The sequence below is a fragment of the Nannobrachium achirus genome, assembly GCF_963921795.1.
Source record: "Nannobrachium achirus genome assembly, chromosome: 21".
Lineage (NCBI taxonomy): Eukaryota > Metazoa > Chordata > Actinopteri > Myctophiformes > Myctophidae > Nannobrachium > Nannobrachium achirus.
Genome location: NC_137828.1, coordinates 33,503,799 through 33,523,383, shown reverse-complemented (window position 1 = coordinate 33,523,383; position 19,585 = coordinate 33,503,799). Strand labels below are relative to the sequence as shown.

Here is a 19,585-nt window from a genome sequence, read left to right as displayed (position 1 = left end):
GGAAGAGGCAGAGGGAGAAAGAGGGTTTGATACATGGATAGATAGCTGGAAGGAAGGAAGGGAGGGAGGGATGGGGGGGGGGTGGTCAGCGTAGGGGAGGGATTTTGCATAGTACAGTCACTCTTCACACATGGCCGAGCAGTGATCCTCTCATAAAGAACAGAAACTTGTTCGCACAAATATTAACCGCTCTAATGAAGTCACGGCTTGCTTTAATGCCTAACAAAAGCCCTCTTTTCCGGGCAGACAAAGAAACCATAAGCTATTGTGGCCACCGTGAAATTTACATTAGTCCTCGCCATCACTGCTTGAAGCCTACGAGTGCTTTAATCACTGGACAACTGTGAAATGCAAATGAGACATCCCTCCCTCTGCCTCTTCATATTCTTTTTTTAGTTTGGAAGTCGGGGTGTAAGATCAATGAAACGCCTGGTACAATTTAGTGTGCCGTTGCGCATGCACACTAGTATTTCCATACAGTGACAACAATCTGTCCAGTCTCAGCGATATTGGTAGTCAAATCGCTTTGTCAGTTGCACAATAGCAGCCAGTGTACATCGAAGTGCTCAATCCCGATTTGATCATACATATCGAGCTTGTGTGGTTTGGTCAAAAATGTACCTGTGACAGTAAACGACAAAACACCCTTGATTGGGTGATTGCGACCCTTAAGGCTTCTCGCCCTTAAGGCGTCTTACTTGTAAAGTTAATCTGCAAACACACAGACTGTGGTCTCCATTGTGCCAGCGATCGCAGTCGTTGTCGAAGAAGACCCTCCGAGGGCTCAACAACGACCTGCAATGTTTGTTCCTGAGAGTCGACTCCCCCCTACACTCCATCTGTTTAACCTTATTCTGCCTCCGAGGCGCCATCTCACCATACCTCATTATGAGCGAGATGTTCCATTGTTATATTTTTTTTGTTCAGTTTTTCTCGTATCCACCCTCCCTCTCTTCTATATTCCCAAGCACCTCCTCCCACCTTGTCTCCTGCATCGCCATGGTAGCTGGAGTGGGGGATGGGGGGGGTGTGTGTGTGTGTGTGGGGGGGGTGTTATGCACGAGCCACGAGCATATGGCTCATCATTTTCACTGTGCCTGCCGAGGCTGGACTCTCTCCTGCTGGGAAGTTTCTACACCTCTCTCATCATCATCACCACCACCACCACTTCGCTCTCTTTTTCTCTGTCCCCCTGCCTCATCTCTTGTTCATTTCAGCTGCAAAAAAACAAAACTCATTATCCGCCCTATCTCCTTCTCTCTGGCGTATATGCCCAAGTGGCCTGGCATATACATGCAGCTTACATGCCCCCCCTCTCGGTCGTCTGTTTCCAGGGAAATGTGCCACAGAAATGGAAGAGAGAGAGAGAGAGAGTATGATAGAGAGATGTTCCTACAGGCTCACTGACACAACAACAACAACAACAACGCTGCTTTCTCTCCCTGGCTGCAGGAGGAGTCCAGGGCTGGACACACTACAAAACATGACCTCGTTGCTTCCTCCGTTACATGGAAATATCAGGTTTCAGCAGGCAGCGCCCGCCCTCCCTCCTCTCATTCTCTCTGCTCACGCTCTCCCTTCTCCTTTCCCTGCCTCTCTCACTCTTCTCGCTTCCTACTCTCTCTCACACTCCGTCCGAGTGCCAGGTCTGACCGGAGCCCTTTGCCAAACCCCGATGACGGTGGCCAAATGTAACCAGGATCAAATGTGCTTGAGAGCCACGGGGGCTTTCTTCCAAATGTCACAGTTGTTTGAAGCCTAGGGCTGATCGCTTCCCTCAGCCTGAGCCGAGCCTGCACACGCAGAGCAGTGAATACAACCAGATGCAGTCCATAGATGTGCAGTGCACCAAGGAAACATGAGAGAGACCAAGAGAGAGACAGACACAGAGAGAGAGAGATTATGTCTAATATCATCGACAAAGCCTGTGTACCCTTCGTACCATGTGTGTGTATCCCGTGCGAATAATGCAACAACTTGGTGGAGCATGCTAGACATCTGCCGTCTAACCCAGATTAACACTCAGACACAGCAGGGGAAGCAACTGGAGCAGCACAGGGTCACAAAGTTTTGGGCCTTTCTCGGCTGTAATGGGCCAGTGAGAAAGGAGGTTACAGTAAATTTAATGGGAGTCTCTTAATTTCGACGAGGACCCACACACGGAGTCCATGGAAGCCTGTGACTCAAGCATGACGACAAACTCTTAACAGCCTTCCCTGGACGTCCTTCCGAGGTACGGATTTAGTAGGGTAACTGAGGTAAGTAGCACACAGGTGGGGGGGGGGGGGTGTACCAGTCAAACGTACCTGTTCAGCTCGGTCGTATCCCGCGTCCTGCTTCTCCGTCTTGATCATGGGATGTTTCCCTCCCTCTACTTTCACCTCCCCGGGCTCTAGCTTGGGCACTTTGTCCTTCAGCCCTGAGTCGTCCTTATCCAGCAGATATCGCAGGAGCGCGTTGTCCTTCTTCTTGGGGCTCAGGGGCTCCTGTTTGGGGGTGAGCTCCCCCGCTGCGCCCGCGCCTCCTCCGCCCCCTTGGGCCATCTCTTTGCCCGTGGCCTCGGCGGTCAGTTTGGCCAGGTCCACGGGAGAGGTGCTGTTCTGGAGCAGCTGGTGGAGGATTTTGTGTTTCTCTTTGAGGGACGTGGCGTGGGCGCTCCCGGCCGGGTGGCCTCCTCCCCGGAAACCCGCCGCGGCCTGGTCCTTGCCATCGCCCCCCGCGTTGGGTGACAGGGGCGACTCCAGGGGCTCCGACTTGGTGGTGAGAAGCTGCAAGAGTTTGGTGTTGGCCTTGCCTTCGTGGAGACGGCCGTGGGCATCGTGGCTCTCGGGCGCCGGCTCCCTCTCCTCTTTGGGTTCTGCCAGGTTGCCGTCCGTCTGGCCCTGGGCGTGACCCTGAGCTAGATCGCTGTGAGGTGCAAACGACTCCTCTCCTCCGCTGCCGGGAGCGCCGTTGCCTCCACTGAACTTCGACATCAGGTGAGGGTTGACCCCCGACCCCAACGTGACACCACCTGGAGAGCCGATCTTCCTGTCGGGGGACCCCAGTGCGTGTGTGTGGGGATGTCCGTGCCCGTGTCCAACCCCGTGGCACTCACTGAGGGCCTGCAGAGCGGACAGAGAGCTGCTGGTGTAGCTGTTAGCTTGACTGCTTGCTGCACCACTGTTGCCCACACTTGTAGGCCCGGGCCCGCTACCACACATCCCCACCGGCGAGGGCGAGTGCAGGCCCCCCGCCACGCGAGGACTGCTCGCCCCACCAGGGCTGCCACGGTGCCTGGGGGACAGCATAGAGTTCTGTTGGGGTGGGTGAGGTCCTCCGGCAGGGCTGGGGCTGCCACGGGAGGGGCTGTTCATCCTCCAGTTGGGGCCCTGCTGCGGAGGCTGCATGCCCGCAGCGTGGCTGTGTGGCGGGGGGCAGCCGAAGCGGTACCCCTGCATGTGGCCACCCATGGCCATGGGTTCCCTGGGGCCGCCGGCGGGGCCCGGAGGGGAGAAGGGCGTGGTGTTACTGGTGACGGTCGTGTCTTGGCCCTGGGGCCCCAGACCAGGCAGACTGCCCGGGATTGGAGGAGTCATGGAGGGGGTGGAGGTCACAGGTTTGGGGCCCATCCCTGTGGCCTGGCCGCCAGGGCCCATGTTCTGACCAATACCACACACGACCTGCTCCCTGGATGGGTTAAACAAACACACAACACAGTTGGTTAGCTTACAGTTCTTTCATGGCCTCAGGCGATCTCATCACATACCAGTACTTCATAACCACAGAGAATGAAGGGTGTTTAACGTCCACACAAAGACGTCATTGTTAAGTCCCTCGGCCGTGTGAGACCGCAAATAATCGCTGATCCACTGCAGTGAGTCCATGTGAACTCTGTGATTCCTCTACAAACAATTGTCAGCTCGTCTGCTGACTCATGGGCAGACGCACCATCGGCGACACAGAGAGAGCATGCAGGTCTGCACTGTGGCCGCAGCTTAGTACGCCTTGATCCTTCTCTTAAAGCACAAAGCAGGGGTCTTCAACAGGGGGTCCGGGACCCCTAGGGGGTCCTCAGAGTTACTACAGGGGGTCCTCCAAATCTTTGTGTGATAGAAACCTTTTTTTCCTCCTTTTTTATATTAACCACTTGAACCCTAATGTCCATATTCTGAGAACTTTAGCAAAAAAAAAAAAAAAAAAAAAGTATTTAACTCAAATCACCATGGCATGAATAATAAACTGAAAAGAAAAAGTCATTTTGGGGTGAACTACACCTTTAACGCTTTTTCACAAGACTCAGACCACTGGCGAGCTTGCATTCATTAATTATCTCATGCACAAGGGATAGATGAAGGCATGAGTGAGCTCTGACAGGTCAAAACAAGCAAGTACCTGCTTCTCTTCTCTTCTCTCTCACACACACTCTCGCTGTGAAAGGTAGGTAACAGGCATACCTCTGTAGAATGTGCAGTGACATGTAGAGCTGGGGTTCGTTGGTTGCAGGGGAGCGCACCAGCTTACTCTTGGTATGGGCTGACACGATGGTTCCATCAGAGAGGGAAAACCGGTAGATGGGACTGAATGCTTGGCCGTGACGCAGCACTGCGAATCCAGAGGGGAGTGAGCGCACGCACACACGCACACGCACACACACACACACACACACACACACACACACACACACACAGGAATTTGATAGTTTAATAAGCCATTCATCGTTTACCCACTTTTTTTCTTCACATATAAGCACACAACACATAGCATGTGAGCGTGTAGAATCTAAATGTGTTATTTTCACCTATGATTACATTCTCAAGATAGGGACACACACCAGGTAGAAAGTGATAAAGAAAACATACAGATGTGAGAAGAAATGTTGCATTTGAATGCCATTGTGCATAATGTATCATCTTCTATATGTCTATAATATCTATCTATGTAGATCTAACACAGTAGTTCTCAACCTTTTCAGTCCGCGACCCTCAAAATGATCATACCAGTATTTTAACTGGGGACTAGAGATGGACCGATTGCAAAATTCTTGGCTGAAACCGATCCACCGGTTTTATGAAGTTCTGACCTGCCAAAACCGATTTTTCCGATACCGATTTCTTTAGCTAAGAACTAGAAAATAGGGTTGCTCCAATACCCTTTTTTTCAGGCCAAGTAGGCCTACAAGACATACTTCAATTTGAGTACCAATAAGCTAGAAGAACACTAATGCCTTCATACCTCAGTCACTGGACCAGAGCATCATGCTGTGCAGTGCAATAGACACAATTGGCATATAAAACCGGTATTTATGTCAGTGACCTGCCGGTCACCGATTCGGCCAGTTTGATATAATACCTGCCGATTTTTGATATTGGCCGATTCTGATGTCCATCCCTACTGGGGACCCCCCACCCTGACGAGCACTAAAGGTTGAGGTATTACATTTTGTACAACACGGTTATATTGTGAAAATAGCAGATCTACATGCTCACAACGCCTCGCGAGCATGTAGATCGGCTATTTTCAAATTTTTTGCCTGTAATATTTGACAATTTAGAAATGTGCATATATCCTCTATACACTTAAACGTTATGTTGGTTTGTTTACCGTTGAGAGAGAAAACAATGTTGCGCATTAAGTTAATCATCTGGGGAACCCCCCAAATAATTTGGGGACCCCGACCCACAAGTTGAGAACCACTGATCTAACAGACAGGGACAGGTGACAGCTGATGGCAGGGCTCACCTTCCTGCTGGTGTCTCTTGGCAAAGGACATCTCTCCATCATTCTGTAGGTGAAACCTCTGGATGCAGCGCCGAACCAGGTCCTCCCACCCTGGCTTCATCGACGCTCGCAACAGGCTGGTGTCCAGGGATGTGATCTTACCTGTACACACACACACACACACACACACACACACACACACACACCAGAGTTAGGAACCAATAATAGCGGTTTTCACGGGGTAGTAGTGTGCACCAACAACAACCACTCTCTTGTTTCCAAAATCATGGACAAGGTCCTGGATTAGTATCTGAAGAAGAACAAAGACCCATTTCTTCCCCAATTGAATTCCTACTGTGTGACAGCTTAAGCTATTGACCACCCTCACATTAGCGGCCATTTTGCTCTTATGTCACCGTTGCTCAGCGGTGGCTGGGTGTTAACGGAGTATGTGAGTCAGGGTGTTTGACTACAGTATGTACTACAAGTAGGCACGTGTGTGTGTGTGTGTGCTCGCAGGCAGGCAGGCACGCACGCACGCACACGCACACACACACACACACACACCAGCATGAAGCAGTGTAGTGGGAGTCCCCTGTCAGACTGGAGTACAAATGGAGGTAGTGATGCGTTTAATGGGGCTGACAGACAGACTGCTGGGGAGAGTGACAGCTGCAGAGACTGACTAAAGACCTGTCACCTCACCACACAGCGAGGACACCCCTGGACCCTACATGACACACACACACACACACACACACACACACACACACACACACACACACACACACACACACACACACACACACACACACACACACACACACACACACACACACACACACACACACACACACACACACACACACACACACACACACACACACACGTACATCCTAACATATCTGGTAGGGACGCTAAATTACTGTCAGCCAGTGTGTGTGTGTGTGTGTGTGTGTGTGTGTGTGTGTGTGTGTGTGTGTGTGTGTGTGAGAGAGAGAGCGTGCATGTGGTGTGCGGATGCGTGTATGCCACACACACAGACAAAACGATCACATCAAAGGGCAGGTGAGAGAATGTCTGTGTCTAACATGCCAGTGCTCAGACAGGTACTTTACCTCCCAGAGAGCTGGGACGGGAGAGGCGGGAAGTGAACGCATGAAACATTAATTTTTTAAATCCTAAGGGTATTCAACCTTTGATTGATTGATTGAAGGCTTTATTAGAAGTTTGCATAGGAAAATGTACAGATTCATGACGGTACAGTTCACTGGTACAAGGTCTACTAAAAGGAGATCCATGAAAAGACTAAGCTTATTTCAACAGGAAACCATTAAAGTATCTCATATAACATTGAATGACAGACAAATAGAACACAGTACTATGCAGTAGATATGTAAAGAAAAAAAGAAAAACAAAAAAAGAAAAACAGTAGGAAAAAAAGAAAACAGTAGGTCTATACAATCAGTAAGTACAGTATATACAATAAAACCAAGGATATAATCATGTTTTAACCGTTTGAATCACACAGGGATGAGTTATACGATGTGGTGGCTGTAGGGGGATGGGGCGTTTCTGCTTTAGCTTGAGCCGTTTGGTATGCCAATGTTTTTTAGCTTTGTTTGGATTTAGTCGCATGTATTGCATTGACCGGGTTCACACGCGGTGGCCATTTTGCCCATGTCATGCTCGGAGGGGACCCTCATGATCAGGTAAGCGCAAAATGAACTGACCTGAATACACTTTCTGTATTCTAGCGCGAATAGAATGAGCCCGAGCTATTGAGAGAGTAGGCCTACGACCACAGACTTCCGCCTGACAATATTTACATAATATAACATAATATATTTATTGCCAAAACCAACTTACACTTGTGTTTCTGTGTGCTCACAGATAACAACAAGAACAGGAAAAACGCTGAAGTAACATGAATGCGTACTAGCAAGATCAAAGAGTATCTCGTAAATCTTTCAATGGGTCGGGACTCGGGACAGAGTCGCATCCTCTCCTCCCCTTAGAAGTGTGTAACTAGACATGAAGTGTCCGTACCGGCGCAATATAATAGAAACCAGTGACATGAAGCTGCTGAGTGACTCGCTGCAAATCAAAAAGTTCATCTGATCTCGAAAGAGTTTATCTGATTGATCCAACTATTTTCCCTCTACTTCTCTCCCCCCATAATTGCTACTCTGTTCTGTAAATGGAAGAAAAACTAAGTCAAAGAGTGCTTGAGCAACTGTCCAGCGGCAACTCTGCAGTAACGTTGCCGGCCATGCTTGTCTGTTTTGCAGTTTAGTCAAACGTCAGCCTGAATATCCGAAGCTTCGGATTCTGTACCTTTTTTCTCTTTTACCTCCATTTCTTTAGTTAGATGCTGGTGATGATGTTTAAAATAACCATGCACGAGCGCAGGGGTTTAGAATATGGGATTTATCAAGGATTATTTAATGACACAGTGTTAATCTGAAGTAGTATTATATTAGTAAGACGACCTAAGGGCGAGAAGCGATGTCACAACCTCGAAATATGGGCATAGAATCTCCATATATGGGCATAAAAGGGACATGGACGGAATTCACTTGCAAGTGTGACTTGCGTCGCGGCAACCACACTGGTTATCATGAGACTGACACAACAGGTCCATATATGAGCATTCCCTGATATGGGCTTAATATTGATGACATCAGGGATCTCCATATATGGGCATAAAAGGGACAAGGACAGAATTGAGTGGCCTGAAAACGTCGAAGACCCCTGATATATTTGAGAAGAATCCTCCCGCCTTTCTCTTGATTTCTGCGGCCGTGTGTATTGCCGTGTCAACCTGTACCTTGTAGGTCTTGGCGTGTGGTGAAGCTCTCATGTGTGGGCAGCATGGGCCTCTCCTTCATGGGCACCCGGCGAGCCACGCAGATCAGACAGGACTGGAAGTCTGCACGAGGAAGAGGAATATAGACAAGGATGGTACGGAGGAGAAAGGAGAGATGATAACAGCAAAGGGAGGATGGGAAACCGACGGAGAGAGAGAGGAAACAAGGGAGGAGGAACGAAAGAGGACATGGGAGAGAAGAGGGAAGTGGAGGAGGAGGAGGATGGGGATGTAATGAGAGAGAGAGAGAGAAAATGAAATGCATGTTATTCCCAGGCAGCGTTATTAATACAGTTATTAATGAGCCGAGGGAACACAGCCCATAGCTCCCTTCATGAGGGGGAGGAGTCGCTATTGCTGCTGGTGGGGGGACATGATGGAGTGTGACCTTTGAGAGCAAGGTGTGTGTGTGTGTGTGTGTGTGTGTGTGTGTGTGTGTGTGTGTGTGTGTGTGTGTGTGTGTGTGTGTGTGTGTGTGTGTGTGTGTGTGTGCGCGCGCGTGCGTGCATGTGAGTGAGTGTGCGTGTGAGCGGCGGATTCCCCCCACCGAGCCTTCTCAACACTGGTGACATCTCCCCTGGCCCAACATTAAAGGCTGCTATCCCTCACTTCTGACAGTCGCCAAACACACACACACACAGACCATGGCCAAGTCCAGGGGGTGACCCCGAAAATCTGCCATCCCAACCTTCCTGTGCCAGTAATTCCCGCAGACACACAAATACACACATTCCTCTTGACTTGTAAACAGTCCCTCTCTTGGGTGGTCTGGGCTTTAGATCTGCAAGTCTCTCTCAACTCTTTCCTTTTTCTTGCCCTCCTTCCTTCCTTCCCTCCATCCTTCCCCTCCAACTCTCTGGCTGGATACATTCGTGCAAATTTAACAATTGATCGTACTTTCATTCTCCCTCCGACACACACTCTCTCTCTCTCTCTCTCTGTCTCTCTCACCACACACACACATATACACACACACCTGGCTTGGGTCCTAGCTGGTCTTTTTGCCAAGGTATGGCAGGCAGAACTGGCAGAACAGCTGGCTCACAAAGAAAAGGCCCAAAGAGGGATAAAGACAGAGAGACTGGAGCTTTGGAATGAAACCGAAGCCTTTTCACTACGTCTGTGTTACATTTAGGCAGAGCTGCAGTCAAAGAACTGGATTTAATTAGCAGAGATGATATGATGCATCCTATACTGTAGGTGTGTATTGGTAAAGCGTATACACCGGTGATGCATAACGTTGCTGTCGAGCAGAAACCTTGCATCTCCGTATTTCAACCTTTTATGTTTTTTTCGTAAATGAATGCCAAACTTGATCATACTACAGTGTTACACAAACGTATCAGAAGATACAACACAATAAAGCCCTAAGGCTTATTTCCATTGCAGTCCTCTAAAAAACACAGAAGAGTCACAACAAACAAAACAAAACAGCTTGTGACTTAAATTATAATAACTACAATGGATCCATTGGAACACAGGTTCTTTTTTCCATTTCCAACAAACCATGTCAGACATATACGTACGATTCCCCCACATCCCCGACAGCGACGATATGCCATCTGACGTCGTCGTAGTCGTCTTTCAAAACAACACTGATGAGAACTAAATCTGCTTTTTTGGATTTATTGCGGTGACGTTCGATAAACCAAACTGCGGCATGTGCAGTTCCAGTGTTAAGCCGGAGGAAAGCCAGCTGACCTCTCTGTGACTGTGAACAGACGGAAAAGAACAAACGGAGCGAACCGACGGGTTCTGAGGAACGGCTTACAGATGTTTGCACGGGTCACTACTAGGGATGGGACGATAAGCGATATTATCTTTTACCGTGATGAAAAACACTCACGATAATCGTATCGTGTAGATTTAATTTATCGTGATATTGTCCTCCGTCAGGCACTGGGATCAATTCACCTATTATTTGCCAAGCTGCATATCCGGTACCATTTAAACCCTCTATTGGTAAAATGTACTTGTATAATATACATACCTGATACAGTCTCTCTCTATCAAATGTCGATACTTCAATACTTAGCCGATCTACAAGCTCGTGACGCGTTATGAGATTGCAGATCTGCTATTTTTGGCAAATGTTCCGCCCAGGATAATGGATTTTGATTATTGCGATAATATCGTAAATCGCCATTTCTCTTGTCACAATAATCGTGATATGACATTTTTGTATCGTCCCATCCCTAGTCACTACTGCAGCAGCACCGCCTCTCTCTTTCTCCAACGTGTTGAAAATGTAAAAAAAAAAAAAGAGAATTCATGTTTTCCACATGCTGCTGCACTGAAACAATACTCGTATGAATCCAGAGGGAAATTCTCTGAGTCAGAGGAACCCGTTTAAAGAGGAAATGTGGATGAATTATGAACGCACCGTGTAATGAATGCTGTCCAGAATGGAGGAGGTAGCTCCGAGGATGCAGTGGATAGAAAACGGACACGCAATTACGAGCTCTTCACATAGGAATGATCTTCTCTAACTTATTTACTTTTACCTTGATAACTAAACTACCCTCCTCAAGAGGCAGACAGACATACATGTCGGTTTGGACGAAAAATCTGGTATTATTTTACTTCAGTACTGGTAATTATGCAGCCGATGTCAGGGTTTCAGCTAGGCAATTTGGGCAGTCAGATTTTTTGCAGGCTACTGTATGTGTATTGTGCACCCAACTGATAATTAGACCTTGTTAGATAAGCGCTGTACTGTTCTCTCCACTTAATCACAGATGCAACCTGTTCCTGTTTTTATAGTAAAAAAAAAAGCAAAAAAAAAAGAATTGAAGTGGGTGCGAGTGAAATACTTGCCTTGCGCTACGCAGTTGCATAGACGGCACAGTAGCCTACAAACGAATATGATTTGGGCTTTAGCCTACATCTCATTCAACCTTAATATGCAAAGCTACAACCTGTGTTTGTTTTGTTATGTCATGATGGGGCGCAAGGAAGGTGGCCGGCGGTCTTTATAATTACCGGCCAATTAAACATGTTTGACGTTTAAACACTTCCACCTGTGTTTACACATAAAAAAATCAACTTGAGCTTGTAGGTCAACTTTTGAAAATGTCTCAATAGGGCTTAAGTGGTTAAATACAAAGTTATATTGTGGGTCGATATTGGTTAACATCAATAATCGTTTGGACCAAAAATCTGGCATTGGTCAGGCTCTGCCCTCCTCTGTCCAGAGTCCAGACACAGGGGGGGGGGGGGGGGGGTCGGTGCTGCACTGTGCTCAATACAACCCCATTGGCCCTCCTTCTCTTCTCCCCTACGTACCGTCTCCTTCCTCCTTAATGGATTTGGGCTCCGACACGGCGAAGCACTGCATAGTCTCATATTTCTGCTGCTGGGGCTCGTGCTCGTGGGACTCGTCCTGGTTGTCGCCGTGGGGGTTCACCAGCATGCGGCAGTTGAACGTGTGGCTGTTCCTCCTCGGACCCTCGCTGGACCACGGCACGCCGTTGACTAGGAGAAAAAACAGGGGTGAACAGAGAGGTTGATTTGACAAAGAGGCTTATTACTTTTATATTTTGTGAAAATGTTTAAGCCTTTATTGATAGATTACAGTAATCTGACAGGAAAATAGGGGCGGCCTAGCTGAATGGTTGGTTAGGGATCCCGCCTGGGGAACCAGAGCCCCTGGTTTTCCCAGGGTCGATTCCAGGCCAGGGTAGTCGATGTGTCGATGTGTGTCCCTGAGCAAGACTCTTAACCCCTAATTGCTCACACGCTCCTTGTGGGCAGCGAATTAGCTGGGTTGGGCTGAAAATACTGAATTTCCCTCACGGGAGGAAATAGGTATCTATGAAACGGGGAGAGAGAGAGAAGGGGAGTGACACGCAGCAAAGGTCGTCGGGATTGGGAGTCAAACCCGCGACATGCTGTCAGGCTGCCTAGGTGCCTGGACCGCTACCCTAGCCGTCCACACCGACCAAGATTAACATTTAACTATTTAACATCCACTAACTCAGGGGTTCCCAAATGTTTTTGGCTCAGGGCACCCTTATAAATATTTTTTTTTATGCAAGGCACCCCTACATTATATTCATAATTTTCACTCCCAGCACCTTATATTTATAGCATATTTGAGCAATTATGTTGCAAGGAAAACATTGAGATATTAGCCATTTTGGTTAGAACTGACTGAAAATAACCTTATACGTTTAAAATGATAAAAAATCTTGTGTCCAAATAAATTCCAAATGTTATCAAATTATCTCGCGGCACCCCTGGACTGCCGTCACAGCACCCCAGGGTGCCCTGTCACCCACTTTGAAAACCCCTGCACTAAATAACACCTGCAATAAGTGTGACGATCCTCCTAGCCCAAAGACACGGGCAACTTCAAAGATGTATGTTAGTGCACACAGAATTAGTGAGGGGGAGAGAGAAAGTGAGTGAGAGAGAGAAGGCAGCAGAGAGTAGTTGCGGGGTAGAGATCAGTCATGATAAGCTGTTGGAAGTGTGAGCCCTGAGCCATGGCTCCACAGCCATAGATCACAGCCAGGGAGGGCTCCATATGCACGTCCTCTAAAACGCCCTTGCCAATCTTTTCCCTTCTCTCCTGACGCACGCCTGCGCACGCACGCACGCACGCACACACACACACACACACACACACACGCACGCACACACAACTTTCGCGCTAGCAAACTCCCTTTGCACTCCATCTGGTTGGTGATCTCATTGGGTGCATTGATAATCTCTCAGTATCTGGGACACACGCAGCCCTGCTGATCATTTCAAGGGTCTGCTCTGCCACCCAGATGGACAGGCACTCAGACCTCCTTCTGAGCACAAGTGGAGGGTGGAAGAGGAGATCAGAGTAGAAGAGAGCTGGGGAGAGAGATAGAGATGGAAAGAGGAGACGGGATCTCACTGCTGATGGAGGGCACTGACATACATTATCACCACCTCTCTTTGGGAGAGGACCGGAGAGCAGAGTGGTAATAGGTGAGAGAGAGAGAGAGAGAGAGAGAAAGAGTTAGAGTGAAAGAGAAAGAGAGAGTGTCAAACAAATATCAAGACAGTATCGTCTTGTTTTCACGTGACAACAGGGACAAAAAACGGATAGAGAAAATAGACTAGAGGGAACGTAAAAAGTAGGAACTTGATGAGAGAGAGAGTGTGTGTAATAATAAAGAGAAGGCGAGCTGACAATGAGAGAAACAGTGAAAAGAGAAAGGAAAGGAAGGGCATGCGATAAAGAGAGTGCATGGGAGCGATGCAGCTGACAGGGGAGAGAGACGACAAAAAAGGAAGTTAATTAGTCCAAAAAGGAAGGGGAGGGAGGGGGAGAGAGAGAGAGAGAGAGGAAAAAGGCAGAAGACCAAGGCTGAGCACCAGCAACAGAGAGAGAGAGAGAGAGAGAATGAGGGCATATACTCTCCGCATGCTGCCAACCCTTGTGGATCCATTCTTTACCCTCTCAGTTAGTTAAATGAACATTGGGGATCTTACGGTGCATACAATTGCTTATAGTATGCTTTTGAATAAGCAAGCTGTTCCTTTCGGGTCCGCAGCAGTTTTAACTGGAAAACCTCTCGAACACACGAGTAACGAACAGAAGAGGAGGAAGATGGAGGGTGATGAGAGCGAGAAAGAACCGTGTTGACTGAGACTAGAAAAGGACGGGTAGGGAAAGAGAGAGAGAGAGAGAGGAGAGAGAGATGGAATGGGTGGCAGAGCATGATAGAGAGCAGTGGTTCCAAAACCCTTTCAGGTCGAAAGACCCAAAAGAGTGAAAATAGCAGATCTACAATCGCTTGTACAGATCGACTATTTTCACTACTTATTATTATTTTTCATTTACGGAATGAATTACTTAGATTTATTCGTTTGTTTGTTTTAAAATGTATACAATTATTATTCATTTAATTATTAAAAAAACCTTTTGAGATCGCTCTTTTTTTTATGTCCGAAAAGAAATGGGATTTTTTACTTGAGTCGTGACTCAAGGTAAAATTGGTCCGTGACCCACAAATGGCTCCGACCCCACTGTTCGGGAAACAGTGATGTAGAGAGAGTGAGAGAGAGAGAGAGAGAGAGAGAGAGAGAGAGAGAGAGAGAGAGAGAGAGAGAGAGAGAGTGAGTGAGTGAGTGAGTGAGTGAGTGAGTGAGAGAGAGAGAGAGAGAGAGAGAGAGTGAGAGTGAGAGTGGAGAGAGAGAGAGAGAGAGAGAGAGAGAGAGAGAGTGAGAGAGAGAGAGAGAGAGAGAGAGAGAGAGAGAGAGAGAGAGAGTGAGTGAGTGAGTGAGTGAGTGAGAGAGAGAGAGAGAGAGAGAGAGAGAGTGAGAGAGAGAGAGAGAGAGAGAGAGAGAGAGAGAGAGAGAGAGAGAGAGAGGAGAGAGAGAGAGAGAGAGAGAGAGAGAGAGAGAGAGAGAGAGAGAGAGAGAGAGAGAGTGAGAGAGAGAGAGAGAGAGAGAGAGAGGAAAAGACACACAAGACCAACAACAAGGAGGTCCCGTGCAGAGAAGTAGAGCGAGGCTAACCGAGGGATTTGGGCAGCAAGTTCTTGATGAACTCGGCGTGGTCGCCCACGTGCAGCACGCTGTACACGCTGGTGTTCATCAGCTCCTCCTGGTTGTAGCGCAGGTACTGCGTCACGTTCTCCGACACGAACACGATGTTGCCCTCCATGTTCACCACAAAGAAGAAGCCGTCCAGGGCCTGGGGGGGGGAGAGAGAGGGAGAAGAATCGTTAGAATCACAACTTTATTGTCACAATGTCAGGTTTAAAGCAGGGGTTTTCAAAGTGGGTGACGGGGAACCCTGGGGTGCCGCGACGGCAGTCCAGGGGTGCCGCGAGATCATTTGGTAATATTTGGAATTTGTCTCTGTCTGTGCCAGTGACTGCAGGCACACAGAACTGCGACCAGAAAATTGTAATCAACATTAAACAGCTTGGTGAAATCAGTGCGCTCGTGCGTGTGTGTGTGTGTGTGTGTGCCTTCCTCAGCCTGCCTGTGTGTGTGTGTGTGTGTGTGTGTGTGTGTGTGTGAACTTCGTTTGAATCGTTTCAACTGCTGCGCGGATTGGATATTCGTTAGACCCACCCCACCCCCACCCCCACCCCGCGCGCTCATTGGACAGCCGAAAATAAAAACCGATTCATGTACTAAGCTCCAGACCAGAGAAAGAGTCCACTCTGAGAGTGGGCGGGGTCTCTGGTCTGGAAGCAGGCTAGTTCAGGCCTAAATGGGTTAACTATTTAAAGATAGCAGATCTACAAGCTCACAGCGTGGCACCGAGTGCTGCGCTGCGAGCTCGTAGATGAAAGACTTTGTGCAAGTCTTTGAATATTTTTGACCCGATTCAAATAATGTCTTCTAAATCCTTCTTCTAAATCGGTGGTTCTCAAACGTATTCATGTCAGGACCCCCAAAATTACATGTATATCACGGACCCCCATCTCAAAATATGTTGTTCCAGGGACCACCCAGAAACAAATATTTGAGTTACAAATTTACAAATGATCACTTTTAAAAAGATACAGTATATTCAAAGACTTGCCGCGCTGTGAGCTTGTATATCTGCTATTTTTCAATAGTTATAATGCCTTATAAGTGCATTATAATGCATTATAAACATGGTTATAATGCATGATAGACCGACCTTTATATAAAGTCTTACCGAAAAATCTAAGGGTAAAGAGAAACATGTCAAGGAGAGGCAAAAATCTAATCTTATTTTTCCCTTTTTCTACACTTAAATCTTTTTGCCAAAAATAGTCACAACCTCCCAACACATCACAATGTGACGCGTTGTGTGAGCTCAGCTGGCTAGCTTTGCTCCAGTTGAGAGACGTTACGTTATAGACCAGTGGCTCCCAACCTTTTCTGGATTCAGGGCACTCTTGAAAATCTCTAAAGTTTTGTAACTTCGCCCACCCATCTGACCACCCATGCATTTTCATAGGATATATATTTTAATGATCAATTGATCGATTGTGTTCCGCCTTGGACCAATGGAACTAACGTATTATACTTCTATTTACCGGTATCACGATGAGGTTTGAATAAAAAAGAAAAGAAAAAATACAAACACAAAAAAATACAAATGCTTTACAATATTTTTTATATTAAGCTATTTAGGCCTAGGTTTATTGAATGCTTTAACTATTGAAAAATAACAGATATACAAGCTCTCAGCGCGGCACTGCTATTTTTGAAAAATCATTACGTTTTGTGCAAATCTTTGAATTTATATATTTTTTAAAGCGAACATTTGTAACTCAAATATTTGCTTCTGGGGGGTCCCTGATACAATATTTTGAGATGGGGGTCCCTGGCCAAATACATATAATTTTGGGGGTCCTTCACATGAAAAAGTTTGAGCACCGCCGACATAGAAACATAGCTTTTTCAAAAAACCTTAGAAAGATTCAGAAGACACTTATAGAATCTGGTCAAAATATTCAAAGAATTGCACAAAAAAAAAATTGCAGATCTACAAGCTTGCAGCGCAGCACTGGGTGCAGCGCTGTGCGCTTGTATATATGCTATTTTTTAATAGCTAGAGCATAAAATGATACGCAATAATGTGTACCCGGTCTAATTAGGTTCATGTTATATGATAGTGTTTTGCTAATTATATGGGGGCCCACTTACAATATCCTCACGGCCCACAAGTTGGGAATCGCTGTTATAGACACTGCTTTGACGTCTTTAAAGCAGCCTCGGTGTGCATGGCACATCCATCACTTGTGCACATTCAATGCTGCCAGCAGCATGGATGATGGGGGAGCAAGATGATGGGTACATGACATGTGTGCGGGAGGTGGCTGATGAGGGAAGGGGGAAGTGCCTAATTGAAAGAATACAGCCCCAGGTCAGCCATTAGGTACAAGACGGTGTCAATTAGGCCTTCGAAACGCCCCGGACCCTTGGGGGTGGGAGGGGAGAGGGGGGTTGACTGTAAAGCTCCTGGTTGGTGTCGTGACAAGAGACGCCTATTGACAAAAAGCAGATATACAAGCTTGCAGCGCGGCACCGAGTGCTGCGCTGCGAGCTTGTAGATCTGCTATTTTTTAAAAGCCATGAAAATGTGTGCAAAACTGCAAATCTTTGAATATATGTATTTTTTTAAGCGAACATTTGTAACTCAGATTTTGCTTCTAGGTGGTCCCTGGAAATAAATATTTTGAGATGGAGGTCCGTGGCCAAATACATATCATTTTGGGGGTCCTTCACAGAAAAAGTTTGAGCACCACTGACATAGAAACATAGTTAAAACAAAAAGAAAAGAAAAACCTTAGAAGGATTTGAAATATTCAAAGACTTGCACAAATTTTCAAGATTCTTTTAAAATAGCAGATCTACGAGCTTGTATATCTGCTATTTTTCAAGTTAAAGCAAAAAATAATGCGTAATAATGCGTTCATGGAGGGCCCGCAGTGAATCCTTGTACCCAAGGCCCAGAATTTGGTGCGACACCAGCTGTCTGCACATCTGCTTAAGAGAGCAATCAACAAAAATGTGTCTAATGAGTTATACAGAAGATGAGGTCGAGATGGTCCACAAACCTTCCACAAAGTGCACATTTTCAGAATCAACTGAAAACCCACTCTCGATAACTTTTCGCCGTAAATGCCAGAGTGCCATTTTAAAAAGAGAGCTTGTGCGGTTCTATGTGAGTGCACCAAGGCTGCGCACTGAGCAAGTAGGGCAAACAGACAGAGCAAACATGCTCTTCTGCCAGATGTTGCCTTCTTCCACACGTTCTTTCACAACAGCGTTAGCAAACACTTTGATTTACAATGCCCTGATTAAATATACACTGCAGAGACGCCGCAGCCCAACACAGCCATACATGTACATAATCGATTTCCTTCAACATCACCCCCCCTCTCTAATCTTCCATGTTATCTCTCTGCCCCCAAACCACTGGGCAACTTGCTCACTCCTCTGCAACATGACATTATGTTGCTTAACTGCCCACACCAACTGCAGTATTAAATGATGTAAATGTGGCCAGAGCATGTGGCAGGCCACAGGTCACAATGCCCCAACTCATGGGTTGCATTTGTAATCCTGCACCCGCCATGTTGAGGACCAACACAGGTGTTCTGATTGACGTAGAACATAGTTCTATGCCAATCAGACAAATTGAAATACCTGTGTTGGTCCTCAACATGGCCGTTTAGGACTACAAATGAAACCCATGAATACTGTGCAGAGTCTAGTCACCCCCGGGGGTGCAAACCAGCCATACTACTAGGTGTTATGGCTAATCTCACCAATCTCCCTTACAGTAAGGACTGAAGGAGAAATATGTGCTCACAAAGTATCATTACATAATATATGCCAAAGCCATAGCATAGAATAATTGAATGTTATGACTTATGAGATATAGTAGCAAGCAGTGGCCCTCTCCTTGTAAGAGGAGAAGGAACAGTGGCTGACCACGGTGGAATTTCGACATGACACATAAAAAAGCAACAGTTCTGATCAAATTCATGAAAAGCAGAAGTGTCCAGGGGCTGTAAGTCATACCACACAACAATGCGAGTATAGTAGTGGTATGCGTGGCATGCAAACCGTATGCCCGGGGATGTGTCTCGTGTGCGGCACAACATGGCTGTCTCCCAGAGGGTTAAACCAAAAGCACACTGTTTTCTCAGGGACTTCAGTCAGCCCAGGCAAGCATAAGGGTGGGCAGCCAAGGGCCTCGGAGGAAGGTCGCACAGCCGCGTTTCCTGCCCGGCGGCCATTGCCCACAGACCATGATGTAATGAGCTCCTGCTGGACGACAGAGCCGTGGCGGAGGCCGATAGCGGGTGTAAATGGCTGGTTCTTGTGTTTTTGGGGGCTGCTGAACAGATGGGAAAGCATGCGGCCTGCACGGGGCTATATTTAGACATGAGTTAGCATGTCGATTCAGTGACGCTGGACCAGGAGAGCTATAAATAATCCATGACGAGACAGATCGAGCTGTGAACAGAGGGAAGAAGGGAACACCGCACAAGAGCGCGCACAAGAGAGAAAGAGGAAGCAAACAAGAAAAAGAGT

At 47.2% G+C, this 19,585-nt stretch overlaps 1 protein-coding gene across 1 annotated transcript in view; it reads right to left on the bottom strand.

Annotated features, from left to right (window-relative positions):
* Nucleotides 1–19,585, bottom strand: part of ncoa2 (nuclear receptor coactivator 2) — a 130,085-nt gene that overhangs the window by 36,575 nt on the left and 73,925 nt on the right. Inside the window, exons 6-11 of the mRNA XM_080752203.1 lie at nt 15,068–15,245; nt 11,855–12,043; nt 8,531–8,632; nt 5,722–5,862; nt 4,437–4,584; nt 2,307–3,669 (exon numbers count right to left, since the gene is read on the bottom strand). Of these exons, the coding sequence (XP_080608329.1) occupies nt 2,307–3,669; nt 4,437–4,584; nt 5,722–5,862; nt 8,531–8,632; nt 11,855–12,043; nt 15,068–15,245 (2,121 nt within the window). The remainder of the gene's footprint in view (nt 1–2,306; nt 3,670–4,436; nt 4,585–5,721; nt 5,863–8,530; nt 8,633–11,854; nt 12,044–15,067; nt 15,246–19,585) is intronic.